Source organism: Streptopelia decaocto (assembly GCF_964273445.1).
Source record: "Streptopelia decaocto genome assembly, chromosome: 20".
NCBI classification, from domain to species: Eukaryota; Metazoa; Chordata; class Aves; order Columbiformes; family Columbidae; genus Streptopelia; species Streptopelia decaocto.
In genome coordinates, this window is record NC_138675.1 from 1,403,226 (window position 1) to 1,428,659 (window position 25,434).

At 53.3% G+C, this 25,434-nt stretch overlaps 2 protein-coding genes across 2 annotated transcripts in view; both read right to left on the reverse strand.

Moving 5' to 3' along the window:
• The window catches only part of CCDC30 (coiled-coil domain containing 30), a 40,561-nt gene extending 21,492 nt beyond the window's left edge, over window positions 1-19,069 (reverse strand). The window contains exons 1-11 of the mRNA XM_082069845.1: window positions 18,978-19,069; window positions 18,727-18,894; window positions 17,843-17,963; window positions 12,437-12,738; window positions 7,626-7,715; window positions 6,275-6,428; window positions 4,234-4,305; window positions 3,341-3,456; window positions 2,765-2,872; window positions 2,268-2,359; window positions 938-1,130 (exon numbers count right to left, since the gene is read on the reverse strand). Of these exons, the coding sequence (XP_081925971.1) occupies window positions 938-1,130; window positions 2,268-2,359; window positions 2,765-2,872; window positions 3,341-3,456; window positions 4,234-4,305; window positions 6,275-6,428; window positions 7,626-7,715; window positions 12,437-12,738; window positions 17,843-17,963; window positions 18,727-18,894; window positions 18,978-19,034 (1,473 nt within the window). The 5' untranslated portion in view covers window positions 19,035-19,069. The remainder of the gene's footprint in view (window positions 1-937; window positions 1,131-2,267; window positions 2,360-2,764; window positions 2,873-3,340; window positions 3,457-4,233; window positions 4,306-6,274; window positions 6,429-7,625; window positions 7,716-12,436; window positions 12,739-17,842; window positions 17,964-18,726; window positions 18,895-18,977) is intronic.
• Window positions 19,070-21,012: 1,943 nt separating this feature from the next.
• PPCS (phosphopantothenoylcysteine synthetase) lies at window positions 21,013-24,070 on the reverse strand. The gene is made up of 3 exons (XM_082070064.1): window positions 23,549-24,070; window positions 22,673-22,776; window positions 21,013-21,635 (listed from the first exon to the last, which is right to left on the reverse strand). The coding sequence occupies exons 1-3, from the start codon at window positions 24,027-24,029 to the stop codon at window positions 21,312-21,314; spliced, it is 909 nt and encodes a 302-aa protein (XP_081926190.1). The 5' UTR covers window positions 24,030-24,070; the 3' UTR covers window positions 21,013-21,311.
• Window positions 24,071-25,434: the final 1,364 nt, after the last annotated feature.

A 25,434-nucleotide genomic window follows, 5' to 3' on the forward strand; every position in this document is an offset into this window, starting at 1 on the left:
TTCAGGAAAAGCTCCTGCCCCTCTGCTGAGCCACGGGAGGACTTGGGGCTTCCTGGAACTTGCTCTTCAGTAGGAACCACAGGCAGAAGAAACAACCATAGAACTATAGAATCATTTTGGTTGGAAAAGACCTTCAAGATGATCGAGTCCAACTGTTCCACCACTCCTGTCCCTGCCCCATGTCCATGAGAACCTCATGTCCGTCTGTCCAACCCTCCAGGGATGGTGACTCCAGCACTGCCCTGGGCAGCCTGTTCCAATGCCCCACAGCCCTTTGGGGAAGGAATTGTTCCTAATGTCCAATCAAAACCTCCCCCAGCACACAGAATCACAGAAACGTTTTGCTTGGAAAAGGCCTTTGAGATCATCGAGTCCAACCGTTCACCTGACACAATGTGGAAAGGCAGTTCCTGCAGGAGACCAACGCTGAAGCCCATCAGGAGCACTGATGCCACCTGGACAGCCTCTCAGGGGAAATAAAGAGCTCCTAAGCTACAAAAGCTCCAGAGAAAAAAGATGCAACTTGAAATAGAACCAAAAAAGGCTTTGCTTCAGCTCAGCCAAGAAGCCGAGGGTGCAGAGCCCAGGGGTGTGGAAACGCTGCCTGGTCTCAGTCCTGCGGGTGCCGGAGGTAAGTTCACCGATCAGCTCTGCTGTCCCAAGCACCACGGAGCGGGGACAGGAGCTGGAAACGACAATGCTGCTGTGACACTGGGTGGATCTGCACCTCCGAGCAAGCGTCATTTACTCACTGATGGAATTTTTTCCTTCTTTTCCCCCCTATTCTGCAACTGGCAGATTTTCCTAGTAGTATTTCTCATCAAAGCAGCGTGCAGGTTTAGGTCAAACATCATTTTCTCCTACTAATCATTATGCAGAGGAAAAAGCAGCTAGAATTAAACAAAACCAAACCATATTTCCTCCATTCCTTACTTACTTTCCAGTGAAGTCCCTCCACCTCGCTCTCCAGCTGTTCCTTCTCCTGCTTGGTTTGGATCTGCGTCTCTCCCAGAGCCGACTCCAGCTCTTCACTGCGTCCAACCAAACCCTCGTGCTCCGGCTCCAGTTTCTGCAGCTTGTGAAGGAGCTGGGAGTTCCTGCCCTCGATGGTTTCAATCACCTCTCGGCACCTACGCACCAAAACGCAGCGTTACTGGGGCTGTGTGAAGCACAGACACACATCCAGACCTCTCGCCGCCGCTGAGGAAGAGCCAACGTGGTTTTCGCTACGGAATATTTCTGTCCTGCTGATGGTGAGTCTCGCAGCCAGACGACCTGTGCCTGCTCATATTTACATGACGATTCATGGGAATTATTAGTGACGGGCTCTGCACAAGGAATGATGAGGGTCCGAGGAGAGAACTGGTCAGGGCACGAGGATGTTAAGGGCAGAGATGGTGGGAAATTCATCTGCGTGAGGCAGGGGAACAGGTTTGGGCATTTGAAGAGAAAAAGGGTCAGAGGGAGGGGACAGACCTTTCCTCCTTGGGCCTGCCACAGAGGCTCAGCAGCTTCCTGAGCAGGGCCTGGGAGAAGGAAGCTTGGCCTTCCCTTAAAATCCCAGTTTACACATTTATAAATCTGAAAGTCAAGTGTTTTGGTCCAGCGACCAAATCCAGAGAAATATTCCTAGCAACAAATCTGTTCTGAAAACAACATAAAGGGGGAGTGTCAGGAGGATGGAGCCAGGCTCTTCTGGTGACAACCAGTGACAGGACAAGGGGCAATGGGTGCAAACTGGAACACAGGAGGTTCCACTTAAATGTGAGAAGAAACTTGTTCCCAGTGAGGGTGGCAGAGCCTGGCCCAGGCTGCCCAGGGGGGTTGTGGAGTCTCCTTCTCTGCAGACATTCCAACCCGCCTGGACACCTTCCTGTGTAACCTCATCTGGGTGTCCCTGCTCCATGGGGGGATTGCACTGGATGAGCTTTCCAGGTCCCTTCCAACCCCTGACACTCTGGGATTCTGGTATTCTGTGACTTTTGTCTGCAGAGAACCACAAAACTCCAAGCCTGTTCTTGTGGAAAAGCGACAAACTGGCGAAAGTTCCAGAAAACAGCTTGAATTCTTGATACCAAAGGCTACAGACCCACTCAGGACTCCATCACCTTCAGACTTTCTGGCTGAGGAGCAGAGGAACAAAGCTGGTACCCAAGAATATTATAAAGAACCCAATCCGTGCACTCTGCAAGACGGAATACCAGCAAGCAGAGCACCAGACATCCACCGGGGAAACACAAGAGGCGAAGGATTTCTCTGTTTCTCACCTTTTATGGAGTGTTTCGCTGCTCTGGTATCGGTCTTCTTGATCTGAAACGTGGTCTCCTTCAACCCTCCCCTCATCCTTCGTACCCTGTGACTGAAGAGGAAATGTGAAGTCAGTTCATAATGAAGAGTGAAAGCTTTGCACGATGTGATTCCAAAGCCACCCGAGTCGCTCATAAATGAACAAGAGAGCTAGAAAACGTGAGCGACATCTGCAGTAAATAATCCACCGGCCACAGGAGCAAAATCCCCCAAGACCCATAATAAAACAAAGGTGCTAGTGGGTATTAGCTTACGCCAACAGACGTGCTCTATACACAGCGTATTTGTCATGCCCAGCATAAATAATACATCCCACTCGCAGAGGATGCACCCACATGTACGCACAAAACACAAGTGTTTCTGCACTACAAGCCATGCGTCTTCGTTTGTGCTGTGGGGCTGAAATGCAGAGTGGGGCCTGTTTGCTCAATTTGCAAACAAAAAGCCTTGTGAATACCTGCAGTGAGCACGCGGCGGCTCCTTCAGCCTCGGCCGGTGCAGGCAATGGCAGCGCTGGCTTCTCGCCCTTCTGATACTCGCAGATCTCCTCCTTCAGCTGTTCAACCTGCAAAGGGAAAACATCCACTTTTAACTTTGAACATTCATTTTGCTGCCTTAGAGAATTAAAATTCCCCTCAAACTTAGAATGACAGAATCACTTTGGTTGGAAATGTCATTTAAGACGATCAAGTCCAACCGTTCCCCATCCCTGTCCCTGCCCCATGTCCTGAGAACCTCATGTCCGTCTGTCCAGCCCTCCAGGGATGGTGACTCCAGCACTGCCCTGGGCAGCCTGTTCCAATGCCCCACAGCCCTTTGGGGAAGAAATTGTTCCCCACATCCAACCTCAACCTCCCCTGGTGCAACTTGAGGCCGTTTCCTCTGCTCCTGGCGCTTGTTCCTGGGGAGCAGAGCCCGACCCCCCCGGCTCCAAGCTCCTTTCAGGCAGTTCAGAGATCAGAAGGTCTCCCCTCAGCTCCCGTTCTCCTCGGTGCCATGTCCAACCACCAGATCCAGCCGCAGACGCACTCACCAGATCCAGGAAGGCTTTTCTCTCCAAGTCCAGCGTTTGGACCCGAGCTCGCAGTGCCAGGATCTCCTTGTCCAGTTTGCTGTTGTGCTCCATGGCCTCCCGCAGCTCAGCCCTGTCTGCACAGAGCACAACAAACCAGTCACCAAACCCAAGCCTGACCGTGACCTGCACCAACCACAGAAAACATTTCACCTCAAATATATAGCTACGGGTTCCACAAACAACTGGGGTAAGCTCCGAACAACCCAAACAGCCGTACTTCCTATTTTCACTGTGAAAATCATTTTCTACAAGCAGAAACACAATCACAATGAACATACCAGTGTTGTGCAAGTGTTCATATTTATGAAATGGCCAGCAGAGTAAAAATTACGGCTGTGGTAAACAACCTTCAAGCCGGAATCAATAAACACAGGCAACCATTGCATGGCTTAATGCAGGCTATCCGGTACTCCAGGAGCAAGAAATAGGAAAACATGTTAATATTAGGAGCAAACTGACAGAAACAGGTCCGAGTACACTCCAGGATCCTAATAAAAATTAGGGAGATAACAGTTTTCCCTATGGAAACGGTGAGCAAAGATTTTTCCCTTCTCAGCTTAGCACTGGGCACAGGAAATTTCAGCTTAAATGTGACTTTTATTCAGGCCAAAATAAGAACATACCTTCTTTCTTGGTCCAAACCTGGAATTAAAATAACCCACCACAACAAAAAACAAGCCCCGCAACCCCAAGCCCCTGTTTCAAACATGGGTTTTGATACTGGATTTTCAGTCCTGTGATTTCAAATAAAAGGCAACGAACACCTCCTACTAAAGTGGGGTTTTGTTTAGCACCACAAAAAGCCTCGACCAAATCCTGGATGTCCCCTGCTTGTGAACAGCATCACTTACCGTGCTCTACGCGTTCTCTCAGTGCCTGGTCCCCGCTCTCAGGTGCTCGCAGGGCTGGACACGAGGCAAATCCTGCAAGAATAATAGAGAGAGTTTTGCTGTGGCCGCCCATTCGTACGCAACTCACCAACATTTTAATGCACACAGTTCAAAATCTCTAATCACTGCAAACCCCATAGCGGGATACAAACCAGCCACGAGCAATCTCCTTTCTCTTCAATGCAAGTTAGAGCTGAACCAAATGCACTGCGTAAGTGGAGTTTTGTTAAAGATCAGAGATTTCATTTTAGGGCTTTATTTCATTTATTCCTAGAGCGGTTGGCTCTGAAGCTCGTCGGAAGGAGCAGACATGCAGACACACATCATTGGGGGAGCTGCTAATTTTGCACACTAATACGCACAATGTAATAAACCACACACATGTAATGAGCATTAAACCCTTACTCACAGGTTGGAAAGCCTTCCATTCATATTTAAGAACGTTCTAAAAGACAGATTTGCCTGGGAAGGGAATCCACTGAGAGGAGTCGCACGGTGCAGCCCGTCCGTGATCTGCAGAAGCGGCGCGGATGGGATTCTGCATCCCTGGGGACGTGCATGTATCGATCGACACACAAAGCAGCTGCCCGCAGAGCGCTGGTTTCCCTGCCTCGGGTTAACAGGCTGCAAGCAGCGGGTTTGGAGGCTGGCGAGAGGGTTTAGCTAGGCCTGAGTGGTCGGGCTGAGCTGCAAGGGTTAACACAGAAAGCTGGTCCCGTGAAGCGGGTTGGTTTCTGCAGAGGCACACAGGGCAGGAATGCGTCATCCCGTCACACTTTGCTCTTCTCCACCAAAATTCTACATCATGGATTTGGGGACAGTGTCAGTAATCAAGGAGGGGAGACCTTCTGATCTCTGAACTGCCTGAAAGGAGCTTGGAGCCAGGGGGGTCGGGCTCTGCTCCCCAGGAACAAGCGCCAGGAGCAGAGGAAACGGCCTCAAGTTGCACCAGGGGAGGTTGAGGTTGGATGTGGGAACAATTTCTTCCCCAAAGGGCTGTGGGGCATTGGAACAGGCTGCCCAGGGCAGTGCTGGAGTCACCATCCTGGAGGGCTGGACAGACGGACATGAGGTTCTCAGGACATGGGGCAGGGACAGGGCTGGGTTATGGTTGGACTCGATGATCTTAAAGGTTATTTCCAACCAAAACGTTTCTATGATTCTAATCCAGAGAAAACATGTCCAGGAACCAGGGTTTTGCTGGGGAAATCTCCTGTAGGAGGTGGCGGTGAAGGACTCAGCTTCAGGGACCACCCCGAGAGCACCTTCGTCAAGTAGCTTGATTTCCCTCCAGAAAACTTGTGTAATTTTACAATTGGTATTTTTAAAAAATGTAATACTTACAACAGTGACTTCAACAAGGAGGTTAAGCAAAGATTAGCAGTGATAAGAATCTAACCTGTCACTTCAAGAGGGCTGATAAGCTCTGGTTACTTGCTAACGGCTCCTAACGAGGCAGCAGCCCAAGCTGGGCACCACTGAACAGAGTCTGGTCCATCCTCTGACACCCACCCTGAGATATTGATCCATTGATCACATCCCTCTCAGCTTCTCTTCTGCAGCTCAACAGCCCCAGCTCTCTCAGTGTCTCCTCATCACAAAGATGCTCCAGAGCCCTCAGCATCTTTGTAGCTCTCGCTGGACTCTCTCCAGTAATTCCTTGTCCTTCTGAAACTGGGGAGCCCAGAAATGAAAGTCATAGAATCATAAAGTCATAGAATAGTTGGGTTGGAAGGGGCCCTCAAAGGTCATCCAGTCCAACCCCCTGCAATGCGACATCAGTCAGGACTCAGAATTAGTTGATTAGTGCCTGTTACTGACTGCATTCAGATCTCCTGGGTACCAGGCGAACACCTGACACTGATTTTTCCCCATTGCAAGCAGAGAGGACACAGGACAAGCTGCGTCCAGCTCCCCTGGGCGAGGTGTCCAAGGCTTAGCCTAACCAGGGCTGGGCTCAGTGAAGGCTAGTAATTCAGAGGGGCCCAATGGCAGAGCTCACCTCTCTTGCTCTGCTCCTCTCTTTGCGCATCCAGCTCATCCAACAACCTCCGGATCTCCTCCTGGGCCACCAGCAGCCTCTGTGCGGCCTCATCCAGATCTCGTTCGCATCTCGCATGTGATGCTTGTTCCCTCACCAGCTCTTCCCTGTAGGACTGAAGCACAAGACACGAGACAACCCTCCCGGTGAGGTGACCAGCCAGGTCCCCCTGACCCACCGGAACAAGGTGGCAACACCAACCAAAGGCGGGTGAGCTCAGGGAAGCCGCTGCAGAGGCAGACGACAGACGTGCGGTGGATAACCCTCCCACGTGCCAAAAAGCCGGCGCTGAACAGCGTGACGGGGCCATTTCCCTACACAAGGCTCTGGTTCCCCCTCCCTGAGACAATGCTGTTAATTAAGGCACATTTTCAAACATAATATCTGAGTGTTTCGCAGGCCGAGGGCCCCACATCCCGCGTTTGCTCCAAAGACAAGTCGATTCTGCGCATTCGTGGCCCCACGGCTGTTGGGAGAGATGAGCAAGCTCCTCATCCGACACCTGTACTTCTGATTATTAGACTGTATTGTAAGGAATTATAGAACCTATAGTTTAGGAGAATATAAGGTAGCAACTTTTAAAGATCAACCAACCCTGTAATCATAGGATCTTTGTATAAGCAGACCTTGTAACCATAGAATCTTTGCGCTTATTAATCATGCCCTATTCTTACAACTGACATAGATTTACAACATATTCTTTTAAAACAGGTAACCGAGAAACACGCAAATGGTAACTGAGAAGTAACCGAGAAACATGCGAATGTTGCTTAGCGTTGCTTAAAAGACAACTTGTGTTACAATAGGCGTGGAATATGTTGTCAAGAATCGTAATGAGTATGTAATTTTTCTGTCAATATAAGCTGTGTATGACCAGCTGGTCAGTGGTGGAGCTATGGGGGGACACCCCGGGCGCTGAATAAGAAATGCAACTTTTAAAACCTTAAAATGTGGTTTTAAGAGTCTGTTACTCCACCGATTTTACAGTATCAGTCCGGACTCTGCTCCCACTACCTGCGATTCTGCGGAAAGGTCATTTCAGCTGATATAAAAGGAGCCATTTCTCTCTCTGACAGATCATTAAGGGCAGGTGGTGCTGACAGGCCAGCGCTGACCCAAAGCTGCTGAGATGCTCACCCCGCTCTCACATGTAGCACCAGGCTGATGTGGTTGCACAGCCTCAAGTTCAGAGCTCACTCGCACCCCGTCAGCTCCAAACAATAAAAAGCCTGACGGTGTGCTCAGGAACAGGCCCGTGGGTTGAGATCTCAGCTGCGCGCCATCGTCCGCGTGAAAATGTAACATGTGTTACCTTGCTCATTGTCTCTGCAGGAAGCTGCAGGGATCCGGGCTGCTGTTGGAGTTCATCTTCTAATGTCTGATGAACGGGATCGAACTCATCCTGGCACAGAAAGAGATTTTACTAAATCAACACCAGCAGAAAGCAGAGCTACAAAGATGCTGAGGGGTCTGGGGCATCTTTGTGATGAGGAGACACTGAGAGAGCTGGGGCTGTTGAGCTGGAGAAGAGAAGCTGAGAGGGATGTGATCAATGGATCAATATCTCAGGGTGGGTGTCAGAGGATGGACCAGACTCTGTTCATGGTGCCCAACGCCAGGGTGAGGGGCAACGGGCACAGACTGAAACACAGGAGGCTCCATCTGGACATGAGCAGAAACTTGTTTGCTGGGAGGTGCCAGAGCCTGGCCCAGGCTGCCCAGAGCGGGTGTGGAGTCTCCTTCTCTGAGACATTCAAACCCCCTGGGCCCACCTGTGTGATCTGCTCTGTGACCCTGCGCTGGCAGGGCTGGGCTGGGGATCTGCAGAGCTCCTGCAGCCCAGCCATCCCGTCATTCTGTCACCTATCCCTCCACACCAGCATGTAGGATTTTCAGTTTCAACACATCTTTATCAGAAGAGGTTTTGTAATCACACTTTATATTTGAAGAGAACGTTTCAACCAAGTTACCCCGAACCCCTGTGACAATCCCTCCGTTGTCTCAGCTCACACTGGACACTCTGTGGGGTCACTATATTAGACACCCGTATCCTCAGTGTCCTCAGTGTCTCTCTTTTATAACCCCTGGGCTCAGCTTTCCCCAGAAATCCATATTGGTGCTGAACACACTTGACTCACTTTATCAGAGTAATGCTTGGTTAATTCCCTCTCCTTTGAGCTGAGTTACCAGATTCCTGCTCCCTGCACACATCAAATAATTCACTAACGCTCAGGGGGTTGGTTGCCATTAGTATTTTGCACCCTGAGTGTGCAGGTACGTGCCGTGTCCTCTACCAGAACGCATTTCCCCACCTACCTATTGGAGACGACCTCACAAAGACGCACGTTTGTACCCCAGCTTTAGCGAGGACACATCCAAAAACATCACTTATGCTTGAGCAGCCCAGCTAAAAGCCGCATTCATTTCTGTAACAGAAAGGAACGTATCTGGACCTCCAGTCTAAGAGTAAAACAAGCACGTAACAGGTCATTTGAGAATAAGAAAAGCTCCACGTTCCAGTAAGCAGAGTAACAAGAGCAATTAGCCCATTAACCTGTAACACTGCTGCGACTCTAATGATTCCGGAAAACAAGTGTGATGCTACCCAAACAATGGAGAGCTCAATCAACGGTTTCTAGTTCATGAGCAGGGACAGCAATGACATCACTGGGGAGAAAAGAAAGCCCGCTGTGAACAAGCTGGTTTCCTGGAAAATAGATCTCCAGCCTATCTTGCACCTGGTTTTAAAAACACAGAAAAAAGTGCCCAGTATAAGAACTGCAGAGAAATTGTGTTTGGTTAGCAATGAGGAGCAGAGAGTTTATAAAGCGTTTCGATCATGCAAGAATACATTTTGCTTTAATAAGTGTAAAAAGCTGCATGAAAACCGGGTAAAACAACAGGTATTGACAGCCCTGTCTCCCAGGGGACTCTGGTACCACATACCAGGAGGAACTCAAGTAAACTTCACATTGTTCTTCACACAGGGCCTGTATTACCTGCATGTCCAAGGCTTTGTCTTTCACCCAGTAGTCAAGACCAGTTGTTACAGCAACACGTTCGTTACAGGATCATTAGAAAGAACGGTCCTGAGACGGGACCGCCAGGAGAAGCTGCCAGTGCAAACGCTGTATGTTACAGAAGAAACCGGGACGTACAACTGCTGGAGATCTTTCTCATGAGGTTTGCAGCTGGGGGAAGTTCAGCAGGAAGAAATGAAAAGGAAAGAAATACAAAGGAAAAGGAGCAGTAGGAGAAGGCAGGAGCCCTGACCCCTATTCACAGTCGTGCTCCTTGTGCGCTCACTCTCCTGGCTCCAGTAACTCGCTTTCCTCGCTGCTGGGCAGCTCATCTCCAACACGAGGTGGATGCTCATTCCCTCGGTGGGGGGAAAAGCGCAAGTTGAAATCATCTGAAGGGATCTATGGGAGTAACCTGCACTTACATAGAATCACAGAATGGTTTGTGTTGAAGGGCCCTTCCCAGCTCCCCCATTGCCCCCCCTGCCATGAGCAGGGACATCCTCACCAGCTCAGGTTGCTCAGAGCCCCGTCCAGCCTGGCCTGGGATGTCTCCAGGGATGGTTCAGCCACCACCTCTCTGGCCAACCTGGGCCAGGCTCTCACCACCCTCAGGGACAACAATTTCTTCTTCATGTCCAGCCTGAATCTCCCTCCTTTAGTTTAAAACCATCACCCCTTGTCCTATCACAACAGGCCCTGCTCAAAAGTCTGTCCCCTCTTTCTTCTCAGCCCATTTTAAGTCTGGAAAGGCCACACTAAGGTCTCCCCGGAGCTTCTCTTCTCCAGCTGAACAGCCCAACTCTCTCCCCTGTCCCCAGCAGAGCTGTTCCAGCCTCGGGTCATTCCTGGGGCTCCTCTGGCCCCTCTGCAGCAGCTCCATGTGTGTCCTGTGCTGAGGACCCAGAGCTGGACACTGTCCCAGGTTGGGTGCTCTGTCCAAGAGTGGGTGATAACACATCAGGGCAGTTCCTCTGCCTCACTGCAAACATATTCTTCGACTCCAAAGTGGATATTTACATTTGAAGGTGTTATTGTACCAGGGATGAATCCTGAAGGACACCCACCCCTACAATAGGTGGGCAGACTGGGACTCTCCAGCCAGAAAGGGATGCTCCCGAGGCTGGGAAATCCCAAGGGGCACAAAAAAGGCAGAGAAAGAAAGTTGTTCACTGTCTCTTAATGCAAGACCTGCAGAGTGCCAAAGGACACCAGGAGATGGTAGGTTGAAAGAAAAGAACTTCACGTGCTGGCAGCTGAACTGTCAAAGTCCTCACTACATGTTGAGGGTATTATGAAAACTGCACAGGTTTAACAAGCAACCAAACTCATGGATGATAAAAATGAATCAAGGATCACCAGACATGGACAGCACGTCAGCTCAGAGCCCACGCGCTGCTGGAGGCAGGGGGAGCATTTCTCGTGAATTATCACGATATATTTGCCCTCCTACGACACCGTCTTCTGAGGGTTTGCATTTGGCTTCTGGTCAGATGGTGCAAAATGGCCCAAACTCTGGGTTGCACTGGATGATCCCCAGAGGTCCCTTCCACAGAATCCCAGAGTGTCAGGGGTTGAAGGGACCTGGAAAGCTCATCCAGGTCAATCCCCCCATGGAGCAGGAACACCCAGATGAGGTTACACAGAAGGTGTCCAGGCGGGTTGGAATGTCTGCACAGAAGGAGACTCCACAACCCCCTGGGCAGCCTGGGCCAGGCTCTGCCACCCTCACCCCAAACAAGTTTCTTCTCATCTTTCAGTGGAACCTCCTGTGTTTGAGTTTGCACCCATTGCCCCTTCTCCTGTCACTGGTTGTCACCAGAAGAGCCTGGCTCCATCCTCCTGACACTCCCCCTTTCCATCTTGATCCCCAGGAATGAGTCCCCCCTCAGTCTCCTCTTGTCCAGCTCCAGAGCCCCAGCTCCCTCAGCCTCTCCAACCCCAGCCATTCTGGGATGCTGCAAAACCAAGGCGAGCCTCCCCAAAAAAATTACCAAGGAGCTTTTCAACTCCCAGCCCGTTTCCTCAGAATGAAAAACTAGAAACCTAAGAGTGCAAAGTTCAAGGAAGATAAGACAGGAAGGACGTGGTCTGTCTGCAAATCTTCCACCTGCTTGTGCCCCGGCCAGCTCCAACGTGCAGCCTGGAACCTTCCGCCCTCAGCTCACCCCGGGGTCCCCGGGCAGCAGCGATCGCTCTCCCTTGAGGTGCAGAAACAGCCTCTGAAGTGGCAGGAGATTGGGAAAAAGATGAAAAAATCCTTAACGCTCTGTATCACTAACACCACAGGGTTGAACAGGCTCCAGACCCGGCCCCGTGTGGCAGTTGTTATGCTCCTGTACATCCGACAGCCGTTGCTGTCAGAAGTTATGGGTAGCGGTGAGCATGGAAATGCAGGAGGAATGGCCACAAGAACCAGGAGCTCCCGGGCTCCGGTTCCATGAAATCACCAAACCAAGGAGCAGGTGGAAATGGGTGGCCTTGGTGAGAGAGAGATGTTCCCAACCAAGGTCATTGCTCACAAACTGTCCCTCCAACACGCAGCAGCTGCTGCTCCTCCACTCGTCAATGTTCTCAGCCTCGAAGAGCAAAAATTCAAGATGGTCACCCCGGAGATGTGTAAAAGGCGTTTAGATTATGGTTTAGTGCTTGAGTTAGGTTAGGTTATGGCTGGACTCGATGATCCTGAGGGTCTCCTCCAACTGAAATGATTCTATGATTCTATGATCCTGAACCTGCCAATCGCCAGGTCACGCTGTGACATTTCTTTCCCCAGCTCAGAGGTTTGCTGAACATCCAGCCGCTGGCTCAGCCGCTACGAGACAAGGGAAGAGTTCTAACCGCACCTTCAGTAGAGCGAAGGTTCCTTCTTAAATCAAGGATTTTCAGGAGAACTCAGTCATCTCACATTAAATACTGGATCATCGGGAAATCTCGATTAGTAGAAAGTCGTTATTACCCAATGAAGACCCTCACACCAACTACACCACCAACCCTTCAACGCTCACTCTGTTAACATTAACCCTGTTCGCCACCCCTACGCAAGACGCGGGAGCAAATCAACTGTAAATACACAAGCGCGAGAGCTAATAAAGAAACCAACTTCAGCGTTAAGGATCCACAATGTTCTCACAGATAGGAGAAACACTTTTACTTCAACAAACACCTCAAAGCCGCCCTTTTCCCGGCGCGCCGGCCGGAGCGGCGGGAGCCGCGGTACCTGTGCCGCACACAGCCCGTCTGCGCGGCCGCGCGGGGCCGGCGGCTCGGCCGCCGCCTCCAGCTTCTCCAGCAGCGCCGTCCTCTCCACCAGCAAATACGCGATCTGTTCGCTGGCATTGCTGCGAGCGATTTCGGACAAGCCTTCCTGCTCCAGCATCTCCTCGATCTCCTCCAGCTGCGCTTCTGCAAGACAAGGGTCGCTGTGAGCGGAGGAGCAGACAAAACGCGACTATTTGCAGATCCCAGCTGCTCTAAACGCTCCCCCCATTTCTCCCGGAGCCCGGCAGCTCCTCAGGTCTCCTCTCCCGCTTCCCATCAGTGCCCCCGACCCCGTTCTTATCGATTATCTCAGCCCTGTTCCCACTGTCCTGATATTTCCGACCTCTCATGACATTTCTGCTCACACCACCCACCTGCCAAGCAAGCGATGGGCTCTGCTGCACCCAGATTGAATTTTCCTGCCTTGCTTTAAGTGGAGGAGCCATTACAACCATTTTCCTCTCCCCTCTCACCCACCTGGTTATCCCCAGCCCCTTTTACCCCTTAATACAACGTGGTGGAAATTAAACAACAGGAATTGAGAGAAACCAAACAGGTAGTCACATAAACATTTGCTTTGGAAAGCCTTAGACCACTAAAGGAGCAAAACAACCCTTTAAGAATTAAACTGTCAATTCTCCACCCTTATATCCCAAAATTATAACCAGACTCTGTACTAGGAGAAACTTCAAGGTTCAATGGCCTGCAAGGCAGAGAGATGAGAACGATGTTTGGTTTATAGCTGAGCAGTGATGTGTTTGTGCAACAAACCGTTGTTAAAAAGAGCCTCTCGTTTGCATGGCTGGAAATTAATAAACTTCCAGGAGAAAATGAGGAAATTTTGGTCAGGACAGCAACGCCTGCACTAGAAACTAAGGAAGGGCTTTCAAAGCTCCCTATATATCTCATATTAAAAAGAAAACCAACCAATCCTGCTCCAAATTTCCAGCCCGAACTGAGATGACAGAGGCTGCCAAGTGCTGCAGGATGAGGATCGGGGGGAGTTGTGGGGTCTGTGTGGAGCAAGGAGGGACATTCACCCTCCTCACTGCTTGGGGTGCAAGAGAGGGACATGTGAGGGTCAGCAGGGCAAATATTGCCCTTACTGTCACTCGGGACACACACGGAGCTCCGGACGGGTCTGCTCCGCGTTTCCACACAGCGGCTTTCGCAGGGGACCCAGCGCAACCGCGGCCCAGGGCTCCGATCGATCGCATGTTTCCACTCTGCGTTTCGCAGGCAGCTGCGCATGGAAAACACCCCGCGGTTTCCCCTTCGCCTTCCCCGCGGTCACAAATTACCGCGTGTTCGATGCAGAGGTCAAGCGCGGCTGATTCGCAGCTTTCCTGCGTGAAGATGAAGCGAAATATAGTGTTCTGTGGTTTAAAAATAGCCGCCCCTTGCTCGCTGTGCATTATGAAGAGCCCACGGCTCACGCTCAACCGAAAACCCTCCTTGCCATCAAGTTGCCTTGCAGATTCCCCCCAGTTTTGCCCAATCTCAATTAAAATAAGCTGAAAACTACTCTGCTTTATGGCCAGAAACGGAACAACCGGTCCCGTTTGGACCAAGGCTCTGATCTCACGTGGTGGCTCCGACACCAACAGTTTCTCCTGCAAATAATTCCCGTACTCCCAACCGCGACGCGATATTAAACAACGTTAACAGGACATAGAAATTTTCCACAGGTTGATGAGGAAGAAATATTTGGGAGGATGACGGGAATGTGACCACACCTGGAATACTGTGTCCAGCTGTGGCCCCTCAGCTCCAGCAGGACAGGGAACTGCTGGAGAGAGTCCAGCGCAGCCACCAAGATGCTGCAGGGAGTGGAGCATCTCCCGTGTGAGGAAAGGCTGAGGGAGCTGGGGCTCTGGAGCTGGACAAGAGGACACTGAGGGGGACTCATTCCTGGGGATCAAGATGGAAAGGGGGAGTGTCAGGAGGATGGAGCCAGGCTCTCCTGGGTGACAACCAGTGACAGGACAAGGGGCAATGGGTGCAAACTGGAACACAGGAGGTTCCACTTAAATGTGAGAAGAAACTTGTTCCCGCTGAGGGTGGCAGAGCCTGGCCCAGGCTGCCCAGGGGGGTTGTGGAGTCTCCTTCTGTGCAGACATTCCAACCCGCCTGGACACCTTCCTGTGTAACCTCATCTGGGTGTTCCTGCTCCATGGGGGGATTGACCTGGATGAGCTTTCCAGGGCCCTTCAACCCCTGACACTCTGGGATTCTGTCCCAGAGCACAGATCACCTGCCTGTAAAAGTTCACTAATTTCTTAACGAGTATCTCAAATGTCTTCCCCACCACATCCAACACGTCCTGTTTGAGAAGAGCAAACACCTCGTGCGTTCGACGTTATTCCACTGCCCCAATGTGCTCCCACAACCACCCATCTCCTGCACCACCTCTGCTTCTTTGGAAGCGAGTTTTATATTTGCAAAGGTGTTTTACCCCAGGAATAAATAGAAATAAGCATTTCACTGGTATCCTCACCCACCAAGAAGCTGCAACCGCTCAGCCATGCGGGGCACATTTAAGCAAAGATCAGCCTACAACTATTTATTCTTTTTGTGTCACTTTTTAAGCACAGCGAGGCCAGCCCACAGCAGTGCTGTGTTTCACTGCCGTCACATTTGTGGTTCAGAAAGGCTTTTGGCAACGCGGCGATCACGTTATCGACCTGCCCTCCAACACACGGCGGCGCGGTGGACGAGAACCGTCGGGAACGGACCGTGAACCGCCCCGAGGGACGGAAAAATGGCACTGGGGGCAGAGGAACCAAATGAGGTGAAGCTCAGATCAGTCACCCAACGTGAACCCAGCGGCGGCCGCTGCCTGCGAGCTCGTTGCAGGCGAGGAGTGAAAGTGTCAGGAGAAAACGTGCTTTTTATCATCAGAAGCAGCTTTTAGCAGATGGAATTGCTCCAAGGGGCCTCACAACAAGCAGAGCTCCTGGTTTGTTTGGCTGCTTTTGGAAGAGGGAATGTGCTCAGCCCTGAGAGCCCAGCCAAGGGATCTCCTGCGTCACCCAAGGGATCTCCTGTGTGACCCAAGGGATCTCCTGTGTGACCCAAGCCTTTCCCTTCCCAATTTCACAGCTGCCCAAATCTGGGACTCCAAACCATCACCACAAGAAGACCAGGACAGATCCTGCGCCCTCCACAGCTCAGGGCTCTCCCCTGTGCCTTGAACTCGCTGCCCTTTCCCATCCGAACTCGACATTTGCTGCTGACACCAAGCTGGGAGGAGTGGTGACACTGGAAGCTGTGCTGCCATCAGAGACCTGGACAGGCTGGAGAGCTGGGCAGGGAAAAATTTAATGAAATAGAACAAGGGCAAGTGCAAAGTCTTGCATCGAGGCCAAAAAAAACAAAATTGGTTCCCCTGAGGTCACCATGTTGAGCCCTTTGGCCCCATTTTGAGCCCTGAGGTGGTTCTGGTGCCGCCATTTTGAGGCAGCTTGGGGGTCATTCCCTTGTTCTCCTGCCCCTCTGCTCTGCCCTGGGGAGACCACACCTGGAATCTTGTGTCCAGTTGTGGCCCCTCAGTTCCAGCAGGACAGGGAACTGCTGGAGAGAGTCCAGCGCAGCCACCAAGATGCTGCAGGGAGTGGAGCATCTCCCGTGTGAGGAAAGGCTGAGGGAGCTGGGGCTCTGGAGCTGGACAAGAGGAGACTGAGGGGGGACTCATTCATGGGGGTCAATATGGAAAGGGGGAGTGTCAGGAGGATGGAGCCAGGCTCTGCTCGGTGACAACCAGTGACAGGACAAGGGGCAATGGGTGCAAACTGGAACACAGGAGGTTCCACTGAAATATGAGAAGAAACTTGTTCCCGGTGAGGGTGGCAGAGCCTGGCCCAGGCTGCCCAGGGGGTTGGCTGGCATCCCTCGCTGCTGAGGGCAGCCCGGCACAAGGCAGAGCTCCATCCACTGCCCACATCACTGAATTACCGACATGTATCACAGGACCGCAGCTCATGCCATCAGCAAGGCAAGAACAAGGCTTAAAAACCAACAGCCGGCAGTGAAATCCCCAAAGAAACTCCTCCAGGAGCTGCACAGAAACACCCCAGAACCACAGAACCCGCCAGGGTAATGGACACGGGTCTCTGATTCCATTCCAGTGTTAGTCATTGCTCAGCGGCCACAAGGACCCTTCAAAAAAAGGGGAAAAATCCAAAGGAGCAGAGCAATGAGGAAATAAATGCAAACCCAGCGTTCGGGACACTTTTGTCATTCGCCTGCCACCTCGTGGGGAAGAGGAGAGAAGAACCACGAATACAATTTGCCGCCACAGTCACGTTCCTGGCGACTCGTGGGCCGTTTAAACCCCACGTACGGGCATTTTCAACACTAAACGATGGCTCTATGTACCCAGAGGAATGAGATTTTCAGGCAGTGCGTAAACACAAGCAGCTCTGAAAAGTGTCTCCGGCAGATTTGCTCCCTGGCAAAAACCGAACTCAAAACTGCAATTAATTTCCCAACACTGCGCCAAATAAAGTGTGTTTGATGAAGAAAGTGTCCGAGCTGTGCTGCCACCCGCAGTTCTACCTTAGGCCCTGGATAATACCACAAAAGGAGGAGTTAATGATAACAATGTGCTACTTGCAGTACTCAAAGCCCAAGAGATACTGAAGAAAATCAAGAACAAAACTCAGCAAAATATATTTGCCCTTTCTAGAAGTGATTCCAGGGTTTGAGAAGAAAGGAAATAATTGGAAGTGAAATATAAGTGAAGTATTTCTTTTAAACAGAATGGCTGTAGCACAATAAGCGCACAGGATAGGTTTTGAATCACCATTGCCAAGCTGCCACCGTCCTTAAAGCTGTGTTAAAAAACGTGGGCTTTGTCTGAACCAAAAGCGACGGCAAATTCACCGAGCTCAGTGGGAATGACACTCAGTCACCCGAGGAGTCACTGCCAGACTGTTTAGAGTCGGAAAACAAACAGCACCATCAATTCTGTTCTTCAAACAGCCTCTGGAAGACGCTTAGTGCAACAACCGAGTGAGAAACAGCCCGATTTGGTGAATAAAGGCAGTAAAATCAGACAAGAACCTCTACATCAATTACAAATCAGCTCTAGGATTGCATTAACACTCCTGCTGGTCTCCCAAACAACACAGCACGCACACCGCTCGGCAGAACTCGCTGCTGGTCCCAAAGCGGCTTTAGGCAGCGGCGCAGGGAGCGCCTGCCCATGACCATGTGTCCCCAGCCCGTGTTTGGGGACAGGATTTACCCTGCTGCAGCCGCAGCCGCGCCAGCTCCAGCCTCAGCCGCTCGTTTTCCTTTTCATATTCGGTGGTCAGAGCGTCGCGTTCCTCCGTCAGGCGACGGACGTGGCCCACATAGCTTTCCACCTGGAAATAAAGAGAATATTGTTATAAGCAAGTGTGTTTACTGCCTGCGAGTTGTTAGTGCGAATAGCTCTCAGTCCTCTGATATTTACAGGATAAACGTCCAACATTTGTAGGACACCACTTCTTCATCTCTTTGTAACACCTGGGGATGTTAAACACTTGACTGAAGGGTCTGGAAAGTGGGACGGGATGGGGGGGACTCTCAGCACCTGCTCTGTGGGAGGTGCTGGGTTCACCGGGTGCTTTTGGGTGCCCCAGTGTGAAGAACCGGGCTGTACCCAGGAGTTCATAGGATCATTTTGGTTGGAAGAGACTCCCAAGAGTTCAACCACAACCCAGCCCTGTCCCTGCCCCATGTCCTGAGAACCTCATGTCCGTCTGTCCAGCCCTCCAGGGATGGTGACTCCAGCACTGCCCTGGGCAGCCTGTTCCAATGCCCCACAGCCCTTTGGGGAACAAATTGTTCCCCACATCCAACCTCAACCTCCCCTGGCGCAACTTGAGGCCGTTTCCTCTGCTCCTGGCGCTTGTTCCTGGGGAGCAGAGCCCGACCCCCCTGGCTCCAAGCTCCTTTCAGGCAGTTCAGAGATCAGAAGGTCTCCCCTCAGCTCCTGTTCTCCAGCTGAACCCCCAGGAGTTCTGGGGGGGCAAAGCAGCTTTTCCCGGTGAGCACCCACGAACCTACAGCTGCACCAAGTGGGGGGAACGGGCACGCCGGGGTTCAGACCCGCGGGGCTGTCCCCGCCCGCTCTCCCGCGCTCACGTCTCTCATCTCCTCCGCCCGCCGCCGCTCCAGCGCTCCCAGCCGGGTCTCCGCGCGGCGCAGCAGCCGCCAGGCCAGGCCCAGCTGCTCCTCGGCCGGGGCGGCGGGGTCGGCGCCCTCGGCCCGCAGCCAGCGCCGGACGGTCTCTGGTGGCACCGGGGGCTCCGCCTGCGGGAGCAACCGAGAGGAGCCGTGAGCGACCGGGACCCGCCGAACCGCCCCCCCGCCCCCCGCCATGCCCGGGCACCCACCACGACGGCGGCGGCCGCCTCCATGAGGCGCGCGGCTGGCCCCACCCCCGGCGCCATGGCAACGGGGGCGCGAGCCCCCGGTCCCTCGGCACGCAGGCCACGCCCATAAGCCACGCCCCTCCATGCTTAAGCCACGCCCCCGCTCGGGCCACGCCCCCGCTCGGCAGAGGCGCTATGGCCGCATTGATTGTGCCCCCTGCCGCAGGTGACCGGGAAGCAGAAATGTCCCGGTCCGGGCAATAAAACCGGTGGCATTTTGGGCTTAGTCCTCACCCGAATGTCCTTTAGGTCAGCGCTTCAGCAAAACATCTACTGAAACGCTCCCGCCCGCACCAAAAACCAAGCAAAAGTGGCTGAAGGTTTTTCTGGTTTTCCTCCACAGCCTGAGCAAAGCTGCTGCAGATGAAGCGGTTCCCCGAGACAGACAAGAAAGTACCCGAAGTCAAGATGGAGAAACTGCAAGGTCAAGTGGGTTTGTCCTGCAGAGCCATCAGCACTGTGCAAGAGGCTGCGAGCCTGGCCCGGGTACCCAGAGGTGGTGGCTGAACCATCCCTGGAGACATCCCAGGCCAGGCTGGACGGGGCTCTGAGCACCCTGAGCTGGTGAAGATGTCCCTGTCATGGCAGGGGGGGCACTGGGGAGCTGGGACGGTCCCTTCAACCCAAACTGGTCTGTGAGTCTGTAGTAGAGAAAGAAACAGCCCCAGAGCAGAGCGACGCTGCAGCGCCCAGCAGGGACCTTCACTGAGCAGAGTGTCTCCAAACTCAACATACGGATGGTCCTGGACCTTCAAGAGCTGCTTCCTACTTACAGTACCACAACCGTCCCCGGAAAAGAAGGGCCGGTGTCAGGCGGTGGTGGGACAGGAGCTCTCCAGGCCCCGGTTCAACGTTCCGCTGACCACGGGACCATCGCCCACATGGGACCAGGGTGGCTGCGGCTTAGTCTGAGCTTTGGAAGGTTCCCCAGCCTGGGGACACGACGCAGGACAGCCCAGGCTGTGCCCATGTGACCCCCAGACAGAAGGTGCCCAAGTTTTCTCTTCAAAACGTTGAGATTATTTCTCTCCTTCAGAATGACCTGTCACAGAAAGGCCAGAACGTGCCAAAGACGACACTTCTCCCACCCTTGTCCTAACGCTCCTGCACGGACACATTCAATTTACACAAGTTTTTAATATTCTCATCCTTGCTTGGAAGTGCAAGACCCAAAGCAAAGCCAATGGGAAGCCAACGTTGCCGTTGATCCCATACTGGGAGATGAAGAGACGCAGCTCTTGGAGTGCAGGGACCGCGCGCGGGACATCCCACCACCCTCTCCTTCCCCAGCCGCGCTCCCCAGGGCCGCTGCCCACCATGTGGACGCTCACCGCTCCGCTTCTCCCTCCACCCATGTAGAAATTGTTCATTTTTCTCCTGATTCAGTTACCGTCTGGATCTCAGCCCTCCCGACTCATCCCGACCATTTCTCCCATCACGAAACGCATCCTCCCCGCACACCCTGACGACCCCTCAGTGCTCTTCCTGACCCACTAAACCCATCCTCACCCTCTTTCTCCTGCTTTTCTGGGTTTCTTTTCCTCGTTTTATGAGCACACCTGATGTTCAGGCAATCGGTGTCATTACGAAACCACTGCTGCCTTCTCCAGCGCTCGGTGGTTTCAAGCAGAGCACGATGTCACCTCCAGAGAGGCTTTAGAAGTGCGAGAACTGCGTTCTTGTGCGTCACTGTCTTTCTTTAGACTTCAGTCAACCGATTGCAAAGAAAACCATGTAAACAGAGACACAATGGTCAGCGGTAAAGCCGCAGCGGAGCTTTCTTTACCACAGAATCGCACGCTTTGCTTCTTGCTTCAGGTCTCAATGGATGTTCTCTCCGAAGTTGTCACCACCTCGTTCTCCTTCATCCTCTGCCGCGTTTGTTTCACCATCCGCTTTCAATACCAGCTCGGTCACTCCAGTCACAAAACCTTATTTTCTGCAAAGCACCGCTCGTTCCAGCCGACATTTCAAAAAGGAACTTTGAAGAGGCAGATTCAGGAAAATCTTTTTTATATATGCATATATATCATTTCTCCACCACCCAGCTCTCCCAGAAATAAATCAATATATCATTTCCTCCTCTAGACACAAATATCATCCTTTGGAATGGTTTGATTTCAGGGTATTTTTTCAAAGCAATCAACAGTAACCATCACCAAGCTGACACGGATTTGGACGGCAGCCGTTCCCACAGCGTCTCGCTGCGGATTCATTTATTCACCTGTGACAGAATCGCTCCGGTTCCGCTCCCTCTCTAGCACAATCTCACCCGGTTCATTCCGAGCCGCTCCCTCAGACTTTCTTCTCTATGAACGCGGTATGTTGGCCCTGAAGGTAACTCACTATTTTTTCCTCTATTTCCATGCCCTGCGCTATTTCCTCCTCCAAAAGCGCTAACGGGGTCTGCGAGTCTTTGGTTACGATAGTAACCGAGGTTCTCCGCGACTCCAGGATATTCGCTACCACCACCTGGTGACGATATTTCTCCAGAGCCTGCCGGGATTTCTGAATTAAGATCAAAGGATCCGTCTCCAGTTTAAAGGAAATCACAAACGCCTCCGGGGCCCATTCTTTGACGAGAGGAGACAACATTTTTGGCACCATCTTCATCGTGATCTACAGTGGGGAAAGACGGCAGAGAAAAGCGTCAGTGAAAACATTTATGACGTATTTTAATGAGAGATGGGGGCGGCGCCAGGGAAGTTCCGGCTTCACTTCACATTATATTTACACTGGGCCGCTTTCCAAGGCAGTGTTTGGTCAGATCTCACCAAACAAGGTTAAAATGTCACTGGCATGCACTGTTAGATTTAATTATCAGCCTGGTATTAAAAAGCAGCAGCGTGTTCTTAAGCGATGACAAAGGCTCACAGTAATTGCATAAACATTTTGTTATTTAAGAGCTAAAACCCACTCTGGGAATGTAAATACAAGGAGAGGAAGATTTAAAAAAGAGATTTATAATGGCAGAAGTCTGAGTTTTCAGCTCTCCAAAATGCAGGTAGCTTATCGAATCTCAACCCTCCTTCCTAGCAACAATTTATGGCACAAATATGCCAAAACACGGGGAAAAACGTTCTCCAGCTTCCTGACCTCTGGGTCCATCACTGAGAATCGGGTCCGGTCTCATGTTTTCTACACTAAGGATAAAGAATTAGGCCTTGCAACTTGTTAAAAGCTAATTAAACTAAACGAATTTGGGATCTGTTATATACAGAGCTCTAGATCCACCTGCTCCCAGAGCTGAAAGGGGCCTGGGCACCAGAGACACATGTTAAACCCTTGGGCTGTTAAGCACAACGAAGGCACCACAAGTGCCTTTAATGGTTGGACTGGCTTATCTTAAGGGTCTCTCCCAACCAAAACAACTCTATGATTCTAAGAATTGTAATTTTGTCCTCTGAGACCCAGCAGCTGCTCATCTCTGCCTTATGAGCGTTTACAGCTTTAAAGGGATGTTTCCATGGGATTCTGCTCACATGGAAATTCGCCCTCCTCATTTTCACTGAAAACACACTTTTTTTTTGGCCAACGAGCCATTGCTTTGCAACCATTCCCAAGTCTTATTGGCAGCGGTGAGTGGGACGCTGGGACAGGCAGATGCTGGGGAGGAGGACGGGGGGACAGAGGGGACGTGCCCGGGGGTCCCTCACCTGCAGGGGCCCCTCCGAGGACTGGATCTTGTGCTCGGGCATCTCCGAGGCGGGGATGTAGAAATCGGACACGGCGGCCGCCAGGTAAAACATGACGCTGGAGCCTGTGAGAGACACAAGCGCGGTCACCCGGCGCTGCCGCCCGTCCCAACAGCAGCCCCCTCACCCCGGGGACTGGTTGAGCCACCAACACCCCCCACACCAACTAAGGGAGCCCAGGACCCCCTCAGAGACCCACTGACACTGTCCCGAGTGGGGCAGCGCCGACCCCACACCTTGAGTGCCCTCAGACACATTGTCACCCACCGCAGCCACCTCACCCCCTATCCCCAAGCCCCCAGGGATGACCCAGCCCCTAATTCCAGGGCACCAGAGGCCCCATGGGTCCCCTTGTCCCCACACAGCTGGGCCCCTCATGCCAGAATCCCACAGTCATACAATCACAGAATCATTTTGGTTGGAAAAGGTGATCAAGTCCAACCATTCCCCACCCCTGTCCCTGCCCCATGTCCTGAGAACCTCATGTCCGTCTGTCCAACCCTCCAGGGATGGTGACTCCAGCACTGCCCTGGGCAGCCTGTTCCAATGCCCCACAGCCCTTTGGGCAAGAAATTGTTCCCACATCCAACCTCAACCTCCCCTGGCGCAACTTGAGGCCGTTTCCTCTGCTCCCCGGGTCCCCCCTCCCCGGCTCCCCAGAGGGGTCACCCCATCTCCCTCACAATACGGACCCACCCCCAGGGCCACCCCTTTCTCCTCACTCCCGGGCTCCCGCTGTCCCCCCACATCAGGTCCCCGGTGCCACCTTGTCCCGCCACGGCAGAACCTGACGGTCCCCGGGGCCACTTTGTTCCCTCACACTGGGTGTCCCCGTACCGAGGGGCGCCAGGGCGCGGGCGGCGGCCCGCAGCAGCGCCAGGTACTCCTCCAGCGCGGTGAACTCGATGGCCAGCAGCGTCCCCTCCTCGGTAGCCCGCCGGTATTCGCGGAGAGCGGGCAGCAGCGCGGGCAGAGCGGCGGGGTCGGCGGCCACGCCGGGGGGCGGCCCGGGGGTGAGGCGGAGGGCGTCGAGCAGGGCGGGCCCGTGCGGCGGGAGGGCCCTGGCCCAGGGGAAGGCGGAGCGGGCGCGGTGCAGGAAGCAGACCGCGTACCCCGCGGCCACCAGCCGCTCCGCCGAGGCGGCGCCGCGCCGCCCGCTGCTGAAGTTCTCCAGGAAGCGCACGGCGCGCGTCTCCAGCGGCACCTGCGTCCCGCCCGACGTCACCAGCGCCACGCGCCGCCCGCGCGCCGCCTGCCCCGCCGCCCAGGCCCGCACACGCCGCTCCGCCGCCTCCTCCGCCCCGCCGGCCTCCGCCATGCCCGCCGCTCCCGCTTCCGGCGGAAGCGCGCGGCCAAGCACGCCCAACCGTCGCCGCGTCTCCTCGGCGGAAGTGTCGCCTTGGCAACGGGGGGCGGAGTCTCCTCGGCGGAAGTGTCGCCTTGGCAACGGGGTCGCGCTGGAGGGGCCCGGGCGGTGCGAGCTGTGCGGGGCCGCGGCCCGAGTGCGCTGTGCCCGCTGCCGCGTCACCGCGTACTGGTGAGGAGCGGCTGGGCAGGGACGGGCCGCGGGGATCGGGGAGGAGGCCCGAGGCTCTGGAGCTCGGAGGAGAGGAGGCCGAGGGGTGACTCATTCATGGGGATCAATATGGTCAGAGAGGTTCTCCTGCCCCTCTGCTCTGCCCTGGGGAGACCACACCTGGAATCTTGTGTCCAGTTGTGGCCCCTCAGTTCCAGCAGGACAGGGAACTGCTGGAGAGAGTCCAGCGCAGCCACCAAGATGCTGCAGGGAGTGGAGCATCTCCCGTGTGAGGAAACTTGAGGGACTGGAACACAAGCCCTATGGGGAGAGGCTGAGGGAGCTGGGCTTGTTTAGTCTGGAGAAGAGGAGGCTCAGAGCTGAGCTCAGCACTCTCTAGAACTACCTGAAGGGCAGTTCTAGCCAGGGGGGGATTGGGCTCTTCTCCCAGGCATCAGCAATAGGACAAGGGGCCATGGGCTTCAACTCTGCCAGGGGAAATTGAGGCTGGAGATGAGAAAGCAATTCTGTGCAGAGAGAGTGGTCAGGATTGGAATGGCTGCCCAGGGAGGTGCTGGACTCACCGGCCCTGGAGGTGTTTAAACTGAGATTGGCCATGGCACTTAGTGCCATGATCTAGTCAATGGGCTGGAGTTGGACCAAGGGTTGGACTGGATGATCTCTGAGGGCTTTTCCAACCCAGTCCATTCTGTGATTCTGTGATTCTGTGAAAGGCTGAGGGAGCTGGGGCTCTGGAGCTGGACAAGAGGAGACTGAGGGGGGACTCATTCCTGGGGATCAATATGGAAAGGGGGAGTGTCAGGAGGATGGAGCCAGGCTCTTCTGGTGACAACCAGTGACAGGACAAGGGGCAATGGGTGCAAACTGGAACACAGGAGGTTCCACTTAAATATGAGAAGAAACTTGTTCCCGGTGAGGGTGGCAGAGCCTGGCCCAGGCTGCCCAGGGGGGTTGTGGAGTCTCCTTCTGTGCAGACATTCCAACCCGCCTGGACACCTTCCTGTGTAACCTCATCTGGGTGTTCCTGCTCCATGGGGGGATTGACCTGGATGAGCTTTCCAGGGCCCTTCCAACCCCTGACATTCTGGGATTCTGTGAGAGGAAGGGACAGACCCATATAAGGCTCAGGGCATGGGGAGAAGGGTGAGGGCAACGCGCAGGAGGCAGGAACAGAGTCGGTGTGAGG

Bases quoted from the DNA above. Each gene is read 5' to 3' on its own strand.
- PPCS (XM_082070064.1), bottom strand. From the start codon at position 24,029: ATGGCGGAGGCCGGCGGGGCGGAGGAGGCGGCGGAGCGGCGTGTGCGG. The intron at 22,777-23,548 runs GTACGGGGACAC...TGTCTCTCACAG, and splicing joins CCGCGCCCTGGCGCCCCTCG to GCTCCAGCGTCATGTTTTAC. The intron at 21,636-22,672 runs GTGAGGGACCCC...TCCCCACTGTAG, and splicing joins CCTCGGAGGGGCCCCTGCAG to ATCACGATGAAGATGGTGCC.